Here is a 19,698-nt window from a genome sequence, read left to right as displayed (position 1 = left end):
TAAATTAGTCCAGGCTAATAGTGCATGCCTGTAGTCCCAGGAACTTGGGAGTCTGAGGGGGGAGGATCACTTGAGCTCAGGAGCCATGATCAAACCACTGCACTCAAACCTGGATGACAGGGGGACCCTGTCTCAAAACAAAACAACAAAACAAAAAGAATATGAGGTGATATTATCTACTCGAGTACCACATCAGGAGACATATAATGTCAGGTTTGTGGAACTGATAATAGTGATGTTATGTATAATAACTTGTTTAAGTTGGTAACCAGCAAATCTCTTCATTGTAATTAACTATTAATTGTGGTAGTACTTTGAGTCTGTGTGATGATCTTGTTCCATAGCAATTTTCCACCCAGTGTGTTTAAATCTACTTATGATTTGATGATTCTCCTTTGGGTTCATATACTAGGGGATGCAAAATGATGATTTCCTAATTCTTTCCTGAAATACATGACAGCTGAACTTTTTCTGTAAAAAAGAGCTTTCCCTTTTATTCTATTCCCCTCTCTCTTCCTTTTTCTTCACTATTGATGCATGGATTTAAAATATTAATTGAGTTGGAATTATCACCCATTTAAAAAAATGCTCTAATTGTCCTACATTTGGCTAGTGGGAGTCCATTCACACTACTTACTATGTCATTTGTTATGAATATGTAAAATGTTTATCTGGTTCAAATCAAAACTAGAAAGATACAGCTAAAGGTTGGGTGCGGTAGATCATGCCTGTAATCCTAGCACTTTGTGAGGCCGAAATGGGAGGATTGCTTGAAGCCAGGAGTTCAAGACCAGCCTGGTCAATATAGTGCGACCCCATCTCTTAAAAAATTTTTTTTAAAAAAAAGATTAAGGTCGGGAGCGGTGGCTCATGCCTGTAATCCCAGCAATTTGGGAGGCTGAGGCTGGCGGACCACGAGGTCAGGAGTTCAAGACCAGCCTGGCCAACATGGTGAAACCCCATCTCTACTAAAAATACAAAAAATTAGTCAGGTGTGGTGGCAGGAGCCTGTAATCCCAGCTACTTGGGAGGCTGAGGCAGGAGAATTGCTAGAACCTGGGAGGCGGAGGTTGCAGTGAGCCAAGATCGCGCCATTGCACTCCAGCCTGGGCGACAGGGCGAGACTCTGTCTCAAAAAAAAGAAAAGATTAAAAAATAAAAAGATATAGCTAGTGAAGTCCTGCCCATCTCCTTTACCTTTCTCTATAGGTAACCACTTTCATTAGTTTCTTAGTTATCTTTTTTCTCTTTGCCAAAGTAAATAAAAATGTAAATACACTCATACATTTTATCTCACCATTTTCTTACCACAAAGGTAGTGAGAGACAGGACTAGCTGGATTTCCTAGGCCGACTAAGAATCCCTAAGCCTAGCTGGGAAGGTGACTTCATCCACCTTTAAACATGGAGCTTGCAACTTAGCTCACACCGGACCAATCAGAGAGCTCACTAAAATGCTAATTAGGCAAAGACAGGAGGTAAAGAAATAGCCAATCATCTATCCCCTGAGAGCACAGCGGGAGGGACAATTATCAGGATATAAACCCAGGCATTCCAGCCAGCAATCGCTACCCTCTTTGGGTCCCCTCCCTTTATATGGGAGCTCTGTTTCCACTCTATTTCACTGTATTAAATCTTGCAACTGCACTCTTCTGGTCCATGTTTGTTACGGCTCAAGCTGAGGTTTCGCTCGCGTCCACCACTGCTGTTTGCTGCTGTAGCAGACCTGCCGCTGACTTCCATCCCTCCAGATCAGGCAGGGTGTCCACTGTGCTCCTGATCCAGCGAGGTGCCCATTGCCACTCCTGATCTGGCTAAAGGCTTGCCATTGTTCCTGCATGGCTAAGTGCCTAGGTTCATCCTAATCGAGCTGAACACTAGTCACTGGGTTCCACGGTTCTCTTCCGTGACCCACAGCTTCTAATAGAGCTATAACACTCACCTCATGGCCCAAGATTCCGTTCCTTGGAATCCATGAGGCCAAGAACCTCAGGTCAGAGAACATGAGGCTTGCCACCATTCTGGAAGCGGCCTGCCGCCATTTTGGAAGCGGCCCGCCACCATCTTAGGAGCTCTGGGAGCAAGGACCCCCGGTAATAGTAGCATACTATGTGTACCTTTGCGCCTTGCCTTCCATGTAACAGTGTGTCATGAAATCACCATCAGTTCATACAGATCGTCTTTGCTCTTTTGGTAGCTGCAGAGTGCTCTATTGTGTATATGTACCCCATTCATTCAACCAGTCTTCCATGGACAAGCATTTAGGTTGTTTCTGATAGTTTACTACCACAAGTAACACCACAATAAATAGCATGGTGAATATGCTGTTTTGAATCTGAGGATGTATGTCACCAGGGTAAATTCCTAGAAGGGGTGTTGTGGGGTCCAAGGGTAAATGCACATGGAGTTGTGTTACACTGCCAAATTTCCTTCAACAGCCATTGTACCATTTTGTCTTCCCACCAGGAGGCAATAACAGTGGTGTTTGCTTTCCTACAACCTTGCCTATAGAACTTGTAAGCTTTTGAATTTTTGCCAGTCTGATAAATTAGAAATGGTATCTCACGGTAGTTTTTTTTTTTTTTTTTTTTTTTTTTTTTTTTTTTGAGATGGAATCTCGCTCTGTCGCCCAGGGTGGAGTGCAGTGGCGCAATCTCAGCTCACTGCAACTTCTGTCTCCTGGGTTCAAGCGATTCTCCTGCCTCAGCCTCCCAAGTAGTTGGGACTACAGGTTTGAGCCATCATGTTCAGCTAATTTTTGTATTTTTAGTAGAGACGGGGGTTTCACCATGTTGTCCAGGATGGTCTCAAACTCCTGAACTCAAGTGATCTGCCTGCCTCGGCCTCCCAAAGTACAAAGTGCTGGGATTACAGGCATGAGCCACTGCGCCAGGCCTCTCACAGTTTTAATTTGCATTTCCCATACAGTGAACAAGCATCTCTTTCTTATGCTTGAAGGCCATTTGTTTCATGTGATTTTTAAAAACATCTCTCCCTCTGTCCTCATAATTTCCTGGCTATCACTTTAGATTTGTCTGCTTTATTTTATATCTGGATTTCTGAAATAGTCTTCTGGCTGGTTTATCTACTAAAGCCTCTCTCCCTTTAATTATCCTGAACACAGTTAACGCAATAACCAAATTAACTTCTTAATACCCCCTTCAAGACACCCACTCTCCCACTTCTGTTTTTAAAAGAACCTTCAATGATTCTCTTTTAGTCACAGAATACTTTTAACCTCATTAGTCTGGAATTCAAGATTTTGTTTTCAACCACTTCCCCAAACTTCTCTTTGCCTATTTCCTTATATTTCCTCATTCCTTCTGCAAAATTAGTATACTTGGTGTCTCAAAATACATAGCAGAAGCCTTTTTTTCCTGCTATTGTCCAAATATAAAGACCCCCTATAGTGCAGCTCTTCTCTCTTATCTGTCTAAATTCTATGTAAACGCTAATGTTCACCTCAACTCCCATCTTCTTAAAAGCCTTCCTTGAACACTTCAGTGCCCAGAGGTTCTCTTTTTTTTAAAAATCCTTTTGGTGCATATATTTGTCCCCTTATTTGGCAGTGAATTTATATAGCCTTTCTCTTTTTTTTGCAATTCCTTACAATTTTTAAATTTGGATATGTTTTATCCCAAGAGTGGAGAGAGCCATTTCAATCTGCAAATACCGATACATTTTCATGATCTCTTTCTAAGTTAAAACAAGGGCACATTAACCACTATATTTATTGATGAGGTAGAAAAGTAAGAACAACTTATGTAATTTGATTAAAATCAATCATCAAGTCAATGGTATATAATCTAAGATGTCTGGATCTCAGGTTATAGTTAAGAGTCATAGCTATTGCTACATTCCCTAAATTAAAACAAACAAACAAACAAAAAACGTGCCTCAAAACATTAGGTAAAAGTTACTCCATTTACTTCTATCCTCAGCTAGTGAAGAAATGTAATTTAAAACTTAGATTTATCTTACTAGTTAAAATTTCCATTCAGGATACTGGTTAGAAAGAGAAAGAATTGACATCAAATATTCTTGGAGCAGAATAGTATTATATAAAATGTTATCTATTTGTTTACAACTTGACAAAGAAGAAAAATGGAATCTCATAATTTAAAAAATCCTTATTTCGTCTCAAAGTATTTAATTCAACACTTTCTTCCAGACGAAACAATCATTTTTGGTCATGAGTTTAGTTTTCTGCCCCCTTTTTGGTAATCTTTCCTTGGAATAACAGATAGCTAGGTCCACCCAGGAAATAGATGAGATTCTGGTTAATCTGGAATTTGAGGGTTTTTTTAATTAGGTATAAAAGATAGATATTAATGTTCACTAAATAGCTGGAAAGGAATACAAAGCTAAAAAAAAAAAACCCAGGATTTTCAACAGCTAATTATTACATAATGTAGATGAAATGTCTCACAATGACTGATTTCACTTTTCTCTGACTCCCCTAGAGATTGTCTAGACCTGGCCCAGAGATGAATCTACATTATTAAAATGGAATAAAGTTAAGTTCTCTCCAAAGGATGATGTCCCTTCTCACAGGAGGAATCTTGGGGAAATCCATAGTAAATTATTCAAATTTTTCAAGTTTGTATTTATCTCTTTAAAATTATAAAACTTAAACCATGGTCTGATCAAAGCTTCCTTACAGTTCTAATAGTTCATGAAAAATCATTTTTTAATTTTAAATATTTATTTATTTAGAGAAAGGATCTTGCTCTGTTGCCCAGGCTGGAGTGCAGTGGCATGAATACTGCTCACTGCAGCCTTGACTTCCCAGGCTCAGGTGATCCTCCCACCTCAACTTCCTGAGTAGCTGGGACCACAGGTGCATGCCATCACATTTGGCTAGTTTTCTGTATTTTGTTGTAGAGACAGAGTTTCACCATGCTTCCCAGACTGGTCTCAAACTCCTGGGCTCAAGTGATCTGCCCACCTTGGCCTTTCAAAGTGCTGGAATTATAGGCGTGAGCCATTGCACTTGGCGAAAATCATTTATTTTTGTATTGTATGGTTTATTTTTTCTTCTTCTTGGTTCATAAACAAAGTTTGATTAGAGAAAACAGCAAATCTAAGACCCTGGGTATCCTAAGCCATTCATCTCTGCTTTGAATTTGGGCAATTCTCAAATTCAATTCAACAAACATTCATGCATTAATTGCACATTTATTATGTCCTGGGCACTCTGCTAGTTCAGAGCATATAAGTCAAAGAGCTTGTTCTCAGGTAGTTTAGTGTCCAGGCAGAAAGGGGTATACATAGCAAATATTACACTAGTCACCTCTAAAAGGTATTCTCACTGGCCTAACAAATAAAGGGAAACTAGAAAAGGGAGAATTTATTCTATTGGAGAGATCAACAAAGGGTTCAGAAATAAGGTGACAATTGGGTTCAGCCAAGTCTATCCAAGAATAAATGAGGCCCAATACATAGAGATATTATAAATTAAGGGCATTTTAGAATTTAAAATGAGAAATTAGAGGTATTTAGAATGGTCTTGTGACCCTTTCTGGTGGTGTCACTGCACTTTATACCTGTCTCTAATCTGGCAGGTTGTCTTCTAAGAGGTTTCATTCCAGGTGTATCACTTGGGACAGATCCTGCTATCCCTTATAGTAGGATCACAGCCATATCATCTTTGAAATTCTCCCCATCAAGGCGAGCACTCAGCACACAGTAGACAAAGTTTCTTAAGTAATGAATGGACTGAAGAGCTTAATAGCGCTTTGTAAAGTAAATCAAGTAAATCAAACTTCCTAATCTATCCTTTTTTGCAAGGTGAGTCTTTTGGATTTTGAGTCCCCAGAGGGTCAGTGTCTGCTGTGGAGTCCGTTTCCAGTGACTTCCCCTTGGTCTCATCTTTAGCTGGGTCAGCTAAGTGGAGAATGAGGCCAATGCAAACACCTAGTGACCATGGTTTTCTTGTCACTGTTCCCACCTCCATGATAAGATCCTCACTGATCCTGAAGGAGTTCACACACATTCATACATTCCTGTCAAGGTGTCCTGAAGCTATGGAAGGAAGATCTTCTTTTCTCTATGTGTATCTTGCTGGGTAGACTTGCCCCACTCTCATCACTGAGCAGATCCAAGAGAGCCCAAACCTCAGATTTTAGATTACACACAACCCGCCTCCAAGATGCACAAAGATGCTAGTATGGGCACACAACACACAACAGCAAAGATGCCAGAGAAGACCACAGAAATTAGCTGGGGTGTGAAACTTAATGGGAAAATACATCTGAAATGGGCAAACAGTGAAATCAAGATAATCAAAACATTCATCATTGCTCTGTGCAAACTCATCTTCTATCACTTCACATGAGACAGACACTGGAATTTGCTTATAGTTTTTTACTTCAGTACTTTTATTATTTATGCCTAGGTTTATTTTTTGCTTCCCAGGTAATTAGCATTTTACCCTTAAATATCTGACTCTAAATTTTATTTTCTTCTTAAGTGTTTATTAACTTTATTATGAGATTTTATTATCCAGTAATATAAGCATCATTTTATAGTGGAAGATAATGGGGCAATGGTATTTAAGCTTCCAGAAACTGTATTTTCTAGTTACAGATATTATAGAAAATGTATCTTTTCCATTTAAGGCAAAGAGTGGTGGTGATAGCCACAATATAAATTATAATTCATATATAATATTAAATATTAATTGCAAATTAGCTCAAAGAGAAGATTTAGAATATTCCTAGCACAACGAAATGATAAATGTGTGAGGTGATGTTATACCAGTTACCCTGACTTGATCATCACACATCATATGCAAATATCAAAGTATCACATGTATCCCCTAAATATGTAAAACTATTATGTATTAGTAAGAAAAAAATTAAGAAAATCCATTGGGTAAGGCAAATAAAAAGTCTGCTTTATTCTGGCACAATCTTACCCCTAGTAATGTCATGAGTGTTCTATAGAACAGCATTAGCCTTACTGGGCAACTTGTCAGAAACACAAATTCTCAGGCCCACCTTAGACCAGTGAATCAGAATCTGCATTTCAACAAATTCCCCAGGTGATTTGTGCCCACATTGAAGTTTTAGAAGCTTCAGTGGTTGATTAGTCAACCAATCCCTGGGCTTCATGGAAGTTCCATGAAGAAAAATTATTCCATGAACTTTTCAGTTGAGTTTCCTTTCAAAGATCACACATGCGAATTATTTTTTATATGTTGCCTAAACGTACATTAAGAAACAATCCTGGAATTCAGTAACCTCTCTATTTTTCATTTTATCGCCAATGCAATGGTGCCATGTGGTTAACAAACTGTCTCCATCATCTCCTGCAGGCATGTGAGAAGGGAAGAAAGAAGGAGCCACTGACTTGAATTAAAGAGTTACACGTGAGAATGACAAATGCTTTGCATTGCATGATGGGGAATTCAACTCCACTGTTACCACGATGCTTGATTCTCTAAGGGTTGTCTTAGGCTCCAAGCAACAGAGTCATTTTTATTTTCATTTTTATTGTTTTAAGATGGAGTCTGGCTCTGTCGCCCAGGCTGGAGTGCAATGGCACGATCTTGGCTCACTGCAACCTCCGACTCCTGGGTTCAAGCAATTCTCCTGCCTCAGCCTCCCGAATAGCTGGGATTACAGGTGCCTGCTACCACATCCAGCTAATTTTTGTATTTTTAGTAGAGATGGGTTTTCACCATGTTGGACAGGCTGGTCTCGAACTCCTGACCTCAGGTGATCCACCCACCTTGGCCTCCCAAAGTGCTGGGATTACAGGCATGAGCCACTATGCCCAGCCCAACAGAGTCATTTTTATAAAGGAAACCCTCCCTCCCTCTACCCACAAACTTCTGTGTTTTACACATCAAGTGAGTTAGAGGAATTAGGTATTTCTTTGCTTGAGTTCATTCACTGTTAATCTTCCAAATGTGTCACCTTGAGAAGCTAAGGAGAGGCTGAGTCTCAGGCACCTGAAATGCGGTTGCTGGTCAGTAAGCCCCAAAAACTCATTGACAACCAGAGGAAAAGGTGCCATGGCCTCCTTTTCTAAACTTGAGTTTCATAAAGACAAGAAACCCATTCATTGCTTCAAAAGCAAGTATTTCCTCACATGATCCTGTTTGTATTGAAGAAAGCCTACTTAAGACGTTGATGGTGACACTGAGGCTGACAGCAATGACAAGAGCGCCTGCTGGGGCAATGACAGGATGAAGATGTGTGGAAAAGGACTTAGCTATTTCAACTCTTTAGGTGACAAAGGAAGAGGACATACCCAAGCTGCATCCCAGACATCCTTCTTCACAAGGGACACATTCTTCATAGTCTGGGTCTTGGACTTCACCTACACAGACAGAGAAGTGAAAAACACAACTCATTTCCATTGAGTGGAGACACGTTAATTGCTACAAAAATATGTTCGTGTGTAGCTTATTTTAAAGTAAATCGTAGAGCAATTATGAAGCCCAAAACCATCCTCAAAGATATATGTGGTTTCTACTTTTTAATCTCCTTCTATTAATTGAATGGATTGAATCAGCTTGATTGGGTACAAAGAGAACCAGGTTGGACCATATGCCATGCAGCTCATTTTGAAGTCAAGCTCATTGATTTTATTTATTAAAGAAGCCAGCTCTGCTTCTGGGAAAATGGAATTGGGTATGTAAATGAACAGGTTCTTTTTCTCTTTCTATCTGTGCTACTAAACACTTTTTAAAAAAGTTTAAAATCTTTTACTACATTCATAAACATTAAGGAGAAACAGAATTGAGTGTCTTAATTATTCTAAAAATGTCTTGGAGCTCTCTTCAGCACCAGACCAGGCATAATTCTTATACAGAGCAGGGCAATAACAGTCCGTGGCATTCTTACATAGAAGAGAGCCGAAACTATAAGTGTTGTTTTTTAATTTCCTTCTTCCCATAAAAGATAAGAAACTGGGCAATAACAATAACACATACGATTCACAGAACATTTTAATATTTTCAAGTGGTTTTAGGCTGGTCCTCACTGGCTTCTCAAAGCCACTCTGTCTTGATGCTGTGCTCTTCCTTTGACAGATGAAGACACCAAGGCATGGGCAAATTAGATGAGTTTTGCCTAGGGTCTCATGTCTAGTAATTGGGAAGGAGAAAACTGTTGACCTAGACTTTTGGATTCTAATTTTATTTTCTCTCACCTATATCCTGTCCACAATCCCCCCACCCGCCAAGATCATTTTCTTTTTCTTTCTTTTTTTTTTTTTCTTTTTTTTTTTTTGAGATGGAGTCTTGCTCTGTCTCCCAGGCTGGAGTGCAGTGGTGTGATCTCGGATCACTGCAACCTCTGCCTCCTGGGTTCAAGCCATTCTCCTGCCTCAACCTCCTGTGTAGCTGGGATTATAGGCATGCAACACCATGCCTGGCTAATTTTTGTATGTTTAGTAGAGACAGAGTTTCACCATGTTCCCCCAGGCTGGTCTTGAACTCCTGGCCTCAAGTGATCCACCTGCCTCAGCCTCCCAAAGTGCTGGGATTACAGGCATGAGCCACTGCACCTGGCCAATTTTCTATACACTTAAGTGCATTCCTGTGACCTTGGATTATATCTGAGGAAACCCAGAGAAAGGGCGTGTGAACAGAGAGGGAGAGAGAAAGTTACCTCTCTTCCCACTAGGGTTGGGAGTCACCCAAAATCATCCCAAGTGCTGACATGCAAGCCAGGAAGGCAATTCAAGTCTCCAGGACATCCAGGGCGCAGCCCCTCCTCCCATGTTTGGGTGCTGGGCAAGGGCCCAGGAGCAGGCTTACCTTGTCCACACTCTAACTTCTGGCATGTGTGGTTGGTGGGCGCTATGAAGTAGCCCTTCACGCATCTTGTGCAGACATGTACGCTGTGGCAAAGCTCACAGTTGTCTGGGCAGGGCAGGCAGGTGTTCCCCTCAGTGGCATAGTGGCCCTCTGGGCAGCTATCTTGACACTCTCCCTGGTACAGGAAGTGCTCTCGGCCATAGTTGTCTGATCAGTTACAGGGGCAACGAAAAGAGGGAAAATGTACAAAGTTAGCCATGAAGCTATTATAATGTAAGATATTATATTTTAAAAAGATGCGACTGAGTGCTTTTTTCCTAGTGGATGAGGGATGTAAGGATGGATTTAATGAAAAGTGCAATAGCTACATCCTTGTAGTTGAGAAGTTTTCCTTGCAGGGAATTATTTTCCAATATTTTATATATTTCAGTGAACAGCGACTGCTATCTGGGATGTCATTGGAAAACGATGCTCTGTGAATAACTACAATTCACATTGTGTTTAACTACAATTCAAAATGTGTTTAACTTTCCCAAAGGCTCCTTTTGGTATCTGTGAAAGCTCTCAGACCTGGGGGCTATAGAGAGCCCATGACAATAAACACATGCGTAATGATCGACACTTTTTATGAAAGTGCAATCTTTTAAAATGATTTTGAATTGTTATCGGTCACATGCTTGCGTTAACCATCTAAGGTCTGAATTTCTGCAGAGCTGCCAATGCCGATAATGACAAGCTTACTGAAGCACTAGACCAAGCACCCTTCTTTGACTCTTTTACGTGCATTCCTGAGGGTTCCTGACTTCTGTCAACATTGGATTCTATAAGGAAAGAATCAGCAGTGCCCACAGCCTAACAGACCATGGGAATTTGTTTCTGGAGGGAATGAGAAAGTCTAACTAGTTACAAAGCATCACAATTAGTTACAAAGGATTCTAATCCGTTAGGAATACAAAAACAACAATAAGATGACTACTGATGCATCTAGAGGTCTCCTACTCCCACCCTCCTGGAGTTTTTGTGCTGAGTGTGCTCGGGGTATCCATCTTCTCTGAATCAGATTTCCCATATGTCCCTGCCTCTGAAGAGCAGCTGATCTGTGTTACTCAGAATAACCAGGTCTACGGTTCATTCGTCATGTGATCTACCACATGGAGATCCAAAATCATTGACCTTCAAGATGCAAGGCTGCTGAATTTGTGGATAAAGATAGCACTAACCCCATGTTGCAAGTGCAGAAACTGAGAGTCAGTATAATGTTAAATTGACCCACGTGAAATTGCCGATATTTAACTATTTTTTACCTGTGAGCATGGCACTTTCACATCATTTATCATAATATTTCTTATTTATTCAAAGCCATAGTTGAAATACATTTTCTTTTTTTTGAGACAGGGTCTCACTCTGTTGTCCAGGCTGGAATGCAGTGGCATGATCTCAGCTTACTGCAACCTCCTCCTCCTGGGCTCAAGTGATCCTCCCGCCTCAGCCTTTCAAGTAGCTAGAACTACAGGTGCGTGCCACCATGCCCAACCGTTTTTTTTTTTTTTTTTTTTTTTGTATGTTTTGTAGAGATAGGGTTTCACCATGTTGCCCAGGCTGGTCTTGAACTCCTGGACTCAAGTGATCTGCCTGGCTTGGCCTCCGAAAGTTCCGGGATTACAGGCGTGAGCCACCGTGCCTCGCCTGAAATGCAATTTTTAAAACATGCTTTTGGATTATGGGCTGTCAAGCTACCTTTTTTGCTAATTGTGAGTTTCTACTAGAAGGCTACTGGTTCCCATAGGACCAAGAAAATAAAAAGGGCTTCCACAGAGGTGGTGGAAGAAAATATTCTGCTGTTTCTAAATTAGACATAGAAGAGATTATCCTCTAAGGAAAGAAGAGGGTTTGGAAGGACTAATGTGCATTTGGTGATTCTATAGCTATCGATCAACATTGTGGAGCACAAGACTCTGATCTGGTGGAACCTGGAATCTCTGAAGATCACAAGAGGGTCATCCTTCCAAGTTACGTTCTCAGCCACTTTATGAAACCCTTGCAAATGCCATTTCCATCCACCATGACTCATTCAGAAAAAAATCTTTTTTTCAGAGTTCCCCAATTTCTCTGGTGTAGGTAGGAAGATTTGAGGGAGAGCAGTGAGGAAGTGTACCTCTTCTCCATCCCCTGCACCTTCACATGACATCAACTCAGGATCCAGATGCTTAGAGGGAGTCTAAGGCTCTAAATATGTATTTGTGGAATTTGGCAATATTCAATTTTTCCCCTATATCCAACTGGATCATCAATCTTAAAAATTAGCAACGACGGGCCCAGATTTAGAAGGCAGTGTTCTTCAATCCCATTTTTATTGTTTGGACATGGCTTTATTGAGGTGCCTCTTTGGGTGTTATAATTTGGGTTTAAAGAACAGAGATTTCAGGGGGTCTCAGTGTTTAAAATACATAGACCTACAAAGGGAGGTCACTTAGATGCCTTGGCCATGACCAGCTTTTCCAACAGGTTTGGTCCAGGACTATGTCAAGATTCGGTCAGATTTTGAGTAGCCCTGCTCAATTAGTTATGGATGATAATTTGGATAGCTCAGAAATGTAAATACCATGCATAAATTTTTGGCTACTTGCCCAGGGTCTTCAACTTTAAATTATTATAATAGTATGTAGACGAAGCTATTTCCAGTGGTAGAAGGGCTGATACTTTTGTTAGGCACCAAAAACTTTCCTGGGAAAACAGGTGACAAGAGTTCAAATGGGATAATAGGGGACAAGAGTTTGGATTGGCTTTTGTTTATTCTGGAGAGTAATTCACTTTTACCAGAGCATTTCTTGGCAGCTGATTCTGTTAGGTGAGAAGGTGGACCAGCATGATGATATTGGATGTCCATAGAAGAAAAGAAAGGGTGAGAGTTGAAGGCATGAGGCGAAAAGGACTGCTGGAAAGGATAAAAGAAAGGTGCAGGGATTCTGAAAATAAACTTGATGAAGTTGACTACCATATTTTGCTTACTGTAGCTGTTGTGTGATTGATGGAATTTAGCTTTGGGTAGTTTGGTAGTGAATAAATCTGGAAGAGAATTGGAGTGAATCCTCAGCAATATAGCTGGAGATGTACACTTCCAAAAGGCATCATATCTAAACCTTAATGAAGTCACAATTAAACAAGGGATGCAATCTCTACAAATTGGTAGGACGGGCTTATGAAGGTTGATGGGACACCCCGGCTGGAGGATTTTTAGCCTTTTATTAAAGCTTCCATTTATGGATATGGAACTTCTTCAATTAAGTCATCCATCTTCTTCAGCACTGTGTTATCAAGGTCTCTGCTACACTTGCTTCACTAATGCTTCTTAAGGACATCACACTCTCAAGTAGGCAGAGCTACCTCAGGGCTTGGTAAACAATACTCCACCTCGAGGAAGCCTTCTCTGCTCATTACAGCTGGAAGTGATGCTGCTTCTCTGATCTGGGATAGGATTTCTACCATGCATTTGGTCTTCATCTATTATTTTCTTGTTTTGTAACATATGAGGACAAAACTCCTTGTTAGACTGTAATTCCTTGAAGGTGAGTATCATGCTATCATTTATCTCATTTTCTCTGGCATTCAGGGCATAGTAACTTGTAAATAGAAGGGATGCAATAAATGTTTAAGATAATGGATTAAACACAATTTCAAATAGAAAAAAAAAATAGAAGAAATGTCAGTGCATTTATAGGTAGATTGGTCCAAGTAGTTGTAGGATGGTTAGAAGACTAGACATTTGTTTGGTATCTAAACTTCTTTCTAATTTTGTGCTATATATGGAGATGTAAAAGTGATTTTGGATGCCATCTTGTACTTCTTCTTCTTTTTTTTGTTGCAAATAAGAAGAGGCATAAAGAGGTGAAGTGACTGGTTTAGTACCTTCTCGTCTGTAACAAAGGCGGGACTTGAACCCACATTTTCTGACTGCTGGTCTTAACATTCCTTCCATTGAACCATTCACTCATTAATTCATTCAGTTATTTATTGTGAACCTTCCATATACCAGACACTGTGCTGGTGCTTAAAATACAGCAGAAACAAGGTAGAAACCATGCCATGCTCTTATGGGGCATAGAAACTTATGGACCAAATAGACATCAAATGTGTTGAGGCTCGTGAAGGGGAAGTGCAGCGTTCCCAGGTTGCTGATGTAAAGGCCTAATCTAGGCAAGGAGGTTAGGGCAGCCCTCACTGAGGAAATGATGTTGAAACTAAGATGGAATAGGAAGACATCAGCCAGACAACAAGTGGAAACATCTCAAATGAAGTCTTAGGAGCAAGAGAAATTCAAATGCTCAAAAGAGTAAGCAGCTACAAACAATAACAGTAATAATAATAAAAATAAGAATAGTTAATATTCCAAGTGCTCACCATGTGGCTAGCCCTGTTCTAAATGCTTTATTGTTTTATCTCATTTCATGTCATTTAATTTTCATAAAAACTCTTAAAGAAGTAAGCATTATCATCATCTTGTAGATGAAGAAGGAAACAGAATAAGGCAGTCTAGAAGTAAAATATGACAGATATTTGTCATGTTTTGACACATGAAACACAAAGCAATGAATTTATATACAGAAATGTGTTATCTCCTGATCTCCTGCAAATGCCTGGTACTCTCAATGTGTTCTTCATTTTTCTTGGTTTATTTCAAGGAAGAATAAAGATCAATAATTCTCTTCCACCAGAAAAATGATGTAAGGATGATGATGCTGGTAACTGACAGCCTCAGGATCAGTGAGACAACTGGGAATGGTGGGGACTGGGGAGAGATGGAGAGCAGCCTCTTTTGGACTCCAGGTAATGATTTGGGAAACGCAGGTCCAGTGTTGGCAGATCTTTTGAATTTTCAAGAGACATTAAACCCTCAAGTTTTTATTTGCAATGTCCCAATTTTTAAATTTGACTCAAATTTAAAAAGCAGTATATAGAAAAAAATAAAATATGAATCTGGCCCACATGAGGTCAGTAGGGGACAGGCATATGAGTTGAGGCTGGAAAGGAGTCAAGGGTCAGAATGCAGAGAACCCTTGAGAGCATGAAATAGAATCCAATGTCAGCAGGAAACTTTTAGTGCAGGTAAATCTGGGACACAAAAGGTCACATTTGTAATCATTTGAAACGATGACCTTGCTCTGCCGAGCTCTGGCAACTTCTAAGTGGCATACTTCCCTTAAAGACAGAACGTGTCTTTCTTAATTCCCCAGGTCTTCACTTCTACCTCCACAAATCTTAACTTCACTGTCTATCTCATGTCTGACCTCATGCTTCTATGTCCTTCTCTCTCCTTCTCTGGAAAGGCATCTCTTAGCTGCTTTCTTATCTTTTCCAGGGCACCGAGTCTACACCCAAATAAGGTGAACAAGCTTTTTGTGTCCTGACAGCAAGCAGAAAGTTCAAGGTTGTACAGGCTCTCCAGTGAACAGCTGTCTGATCTTAACCCTCAACCCCAGACACAAGGCTTTTGGGTCAAACCAAATGATGGCCATCAGAAGAGGAACAGGTTTGGGGTCAGGAAGACGGAGGAGCAGCAGTCCTCTCACCTGCTCCGCAGGAGGTGCAGTGGGTAGGGCCACTTCCTTGGCATCTCTGGCAGGTGTGGTGGCATGGATGGCATTGGTTCTCAAATTCAAATTTCCATGAGGGACAGTTCAAAACACAGCGGCCATCATCAAAAATCCTAGAGGAAAAACAGACTTTTAGAATTCATCAGGGTGACTTTCCAGAGTGGCCCTAAGTATCAGAACATGTGGTATTCATGTTTGCTGGACAGATTTGACTTCATTGTTCCAGAAACAAGGGGGATGCCTGGGAGTGATCATCTTAGAACATGTGAAATATTAGTCACGTACCCATCCTTGGCCCAAGATTTGGACCTAACAGCCAGCATGCCAGAAACTGGCTGGGAAAACAATCCCGAATCTGCTTCCAAACAAGCTAACTGGTGCCTACAGGGATGAAATCCAGATTATAGGCCCCAACCAAACCCAGCCAACAGTCAGATGGAGGCCTCTAAACTTTCCACACACTCAGTGGACCTCTGAGAGAGGCCTTGGAGAAAATATTCTTCCTTTATCTATCAGCATGCTCATGCTTTGCAAGGGAAATATCAGCTCCAAGGGCTCTTGACGAGTGAAACAAAACACTGCTTTGTAGCTCGGATGCTACTTAGAAGCCTGGCCTGTGTATACTGCAAGTAATCAATGAACTCTGATTTTGAGTGTCATGTTTTGCAAACATTTCCTGAGATATGGAGTACTGCAGTCTCCTTTTCTGACCATGAACACCTACTGTGAACACCTACAAAGGGCATTACAGGTGAGTTAGTATATGGGCTTCTAAAACTTTGGTTTTACATATATATAATATATATCCTAATGTCATTGTTAATATTTTTATAGTTTGCTTCATTATTCTTTGCAAACTAATCATAAGAGCAAATGTGACTAAGTAAATTGTATCCAAGTATTCTGTTCAGAAAAATACAAAATGTTTATCAAGTGCAAGAGTCAGATAGGTAATATGAATAGATGAAGTGAGCTGGGGGCTGCACACCCAGAGCTCCTAATTTAGTGGGTCTTAAGGGAAAGCAACTGAGAATTTTCATTTCTGACATTCCAGATGATGCCAGTGCTGCTGGTCTGGTGAGCACTCTTTGAGATCCGCTGCTCAGTGACAGTCTGGATTACTGTGGAATTCGCTAAATGATTCCTATGTAATACAGGTGACATCAAATTGGCATCTCTTACAGCTCCCTTAGAATAACAGTTATTGTATCAATTGTGAGGTTCACTGAGCACATAGCATACGCAAGCTCCCGTGGGCATAATGCTGCCATCCAGGCCTGGGACATCTGAGTGGGCCTGCGAAGAAAGGGAAGGATGTCTTTTTCTCTCTACTACTCCTCTCCACTTATGCTGGACACCACACGAAAGGTCAGGTGTAGGCCTCAAGCAACTTGTTCCTGTATTGGCACTGGCTTGTTTAAACTTCACTGTTTCCAGAGCTAGAACCAACCCTGAACTGGGGGGTGGGCCATTTCAATCCCAGGTTTGGAAGAAGGTTGGGTGGGGCAAGGCATCCTGAATAGTATGTCACTTGCAGTCTTCCATCTCATTCATTCCCACACCCTGAAAGTCTGTGTCATTTGCATCTGTTTGGAGGCAGAATGGGATTCAAGCCGACAACCTAAGACAGAAGTCCACCTCTCTCTTGGATTCCTAGGCCCTCATGTTCTGTTAACCATCCGCAGCACCATTGAATGAACAATCCTTTTGGTCCACTGCAGAGTATGAGTCCCAGTCCTAAACGGACACTCACACACATCTGGCTGTCCATGTCAAAACAGATCCCCTGCACCATGGCATAGAATGAGATGCCTGTGCTCCCAGCCCAGATTTTTAGCGGATGGCACTAATGCCAAAGGGGAATATCCCAGCCCCACCCTGGCACCAGTTACTGAGCTAGAAGACTTTTCAAGGAATAGTCTGGATGTGGCTAGTTTAAAATGAACAAACAAACAAACAAAAAAACCCAAAATCTTTCTATAAGAAAAACTGTGGAAGAGCTTTCTGAGGATTTTAAGCAAGGAAGCTATTCAATGTTCTGCTGAAAAAGAGAATGGGGTGAGTTTATTCTGGGGATTTATTTTCTTGCTAAAATCAAGTGAGAAAGGGATGTGAAGTACATCATCATTTTATCTTTTATAGCAGTGGTCCCCAGCCTTTTTGGCACTAGGCACTGTCATTTGATTTGGCTGTGTCCCCACCCAAAATCTCATCTTGAATTATAGTTCTCATGATTCGAGTCGTGGGAGGGACCCAGTGGGATGTAACTGAATCATGGGGGCGGTTATCCTCATGCTGTTCTCGTGATGGTGAGTGAGTTCTCACGAGAGCTCATGGTTTTATAAAGGGATTCTCCCCCTTTGCTCAGCACTTCTCCTTCCTGCCACCCTGTGAAGAAGGAGCCTTTCCTCCCCTTCGCCTTCTGCCATGATTGTAAGATTCCTGAGGCCTTCCCAGTCATGCAGAACTATGAGTCAACTAAACCTCTTTTCTTTATAAATTACCCAGTCTCAAGTATTTCTTCATAGCAGCATGAGAACAATCTAGTATGGACCAGTTTCATGGAAGGCAATTTTTCTACAAATAGGGGGCAGAGGATGGTTTTGGGATGATTCAAGTGCATTACATTTATTGTGCACTTCATTTCTATTATTATTACATTGTGATATATAATGAAATAATTATGCAACTAACTGTAATGCAGAATCAGTGGGAGCCCTGAGCTTGTTTTCCTGCAACTAGATGGTCTCATCTGGGGATGACGGGAGGCAGTGACAGATCATCAGGCATTAGATTCTCATAATGAGCACGCAACCTAGATTCCTCACATGGGCAGTGCACAATATGGTTCACATTCCTATGAGAATCTAATGCTGCTGCTGATGTGACAGGAGATGGAGCTCAGGCAGTAACATGAGCAACGGGGAGTGGCTGTAAATACAGACGAGGCTTCACTTGTTCACTTGCTGCTCACCTGCTGCTGTGCAGCCCAGCTCCTAATAGGCCATGAACGAATATCAGTTCATGGCCTGGAGTTTGGGGACCCCTGTCCAAGATGAGATGACAGATTGGTTTGGGGGGGAAATCATTTGTCTTGGGAGAAGTAATCTCCCATTAATGGGAACCATTAAAAACCACTCAGAAATAGGAGAGGAAGCAGATATAGAACGCTTCCATGTTTATGTAGGAAAGGGGCTGTCTTTTTGACTTGATTTGAGGAACATATCAATCACATAATTATGCTTTAAACCATTCCCTCCATGTCCACCCTAACAAAAGCATAGGTGACATCTCCAGTTTTTGTAAGAGGATGATTGTTTCTAAAGATAGAAAGATAGGGAAGACAGTTATGCTTAAGTGAAGGCACTGAGTTATGTCAGCACGACCCACCCCACATTCTCCAACCTCCCCCCAAAATATTGCGAAGAAACTTGAAGAAAAATCCCATTTCAAATGGCCACAGTTTTCAACAGACACCAACAAATTTTCCCTAGTGGAAGAGAATAGATATTTTGCTCTATAAAAGTAGAAAATGGGTCTGATGAAAATTTTCGTTAAAGCCAACTCAAGGCATCTCTGGGACCACCAGTCATCCAATTCATGGATTCCTGAGATGCCCAGGCAAGCTCATCTCTGCAGGGGAAGAGCTTCTCTCCCCAACTCATGCCAGCTCTTGACCTTTTCATAGGAAGTGAACCATTCTAGACCAAACAGGGCTGAAAGAAAGGGAGAATGCAGTGGAACCAAGTGCTAAACAGCTGGGCAGAGATGATCTTAACACTGGCGCTGAGTATTCCAGAAGGCCCCCGGATGTGTGTGTGACATGAACTGTGATGAAAGAGACAGCATGTCAGGGTTAGCTGGTCCTCTTTGCTGATTGTTGACTTGGCCTAATTAAAGCCATTAAAACGGCACTTAGTGTAATTTCTTGGTGCTTTAATATTCTAAAAGAATGAAATCTAGTAAAAAGATTTTTTTCTCTGAATTCATTGAAATAGATCAAATACAATGTTTGAGCATGGGTCAGAACAGAGGTAACTTTGAAATATTTTTAATTAGTTCACTGACTCTCTAACTCCTTCAGGACTGGGCAGGGAAATTAGGTTGGGCAATGAGGATCCTAGCATCACAGAGCTTTGCATGTTAAATACAGTGACAAAGAGGGCACTTGCTTTCTCCAGGTTTTTAATTGTCTTTAAGGAGCTAAACCCAGTGGTTTATAAAATTGTAAAGGAAGGGTGGTAGCTGCCTTATTAAACAAATGTTAAAATATTCCCCTAGTTCAAAAGACGTCCAAACATGCACTGGAATTTGATTGTTGGTATGGTGGGGAATT

General features: G+C 41.0%; 1 protein-coding gene across 2 annotated transcripts in view; it reads right to left on the bottom strand.

Moving 5' to 3' along the window:
- PCSK5 (proprotein convertase subtilisin/kexin type 5) overlaps positions 1–19,698 on the bottom strand; it is a 465,695-nt gene that overhangs the window by 110,742 nt on the left and 335,255 nt on the right. For both annotated transcript variants that reach the window (XM_016960969.4, XM_520079.8), the window contains exons 22-24: positions 15,339–15,475; positions 9,772–9,978; positions 8,259–8,327 (exon numbers count right to left, since the gene is read on the bottom strand). In XM_016960969.4, coding sequence (XP_016816458.3) covers positions 8,259–8,327; positions 9,772–9,978; positions 15,339–15,475 — 413 coding nt within the window. The remainder of the gene's footprint in view (positions 1–8,258; positions 8,328–9,771; positions 9,979–15,338; positions 15,476–19,698) is intronic.

Source organism: Pan troglodytes, chromosome 11 (genome assembly GCF_028858775.2).
Source record: "Pan troglodytes isolate AG18354 chromosome 11, NHGRI_mPanTro3-v2.0_pri, whole genome shotgun sequence".
NCBI classification, from domain to species: Eukaryota; Metazoa; Chordata; class Mammalia; order Primates; family Hominidae; genus Pan; species Pan troglodytes.
The sequence above is the reverse complement of the archived record's forward strand: the minus strand, read 5'-3'. Positions and strand labels throughout refer to the sequence as shown.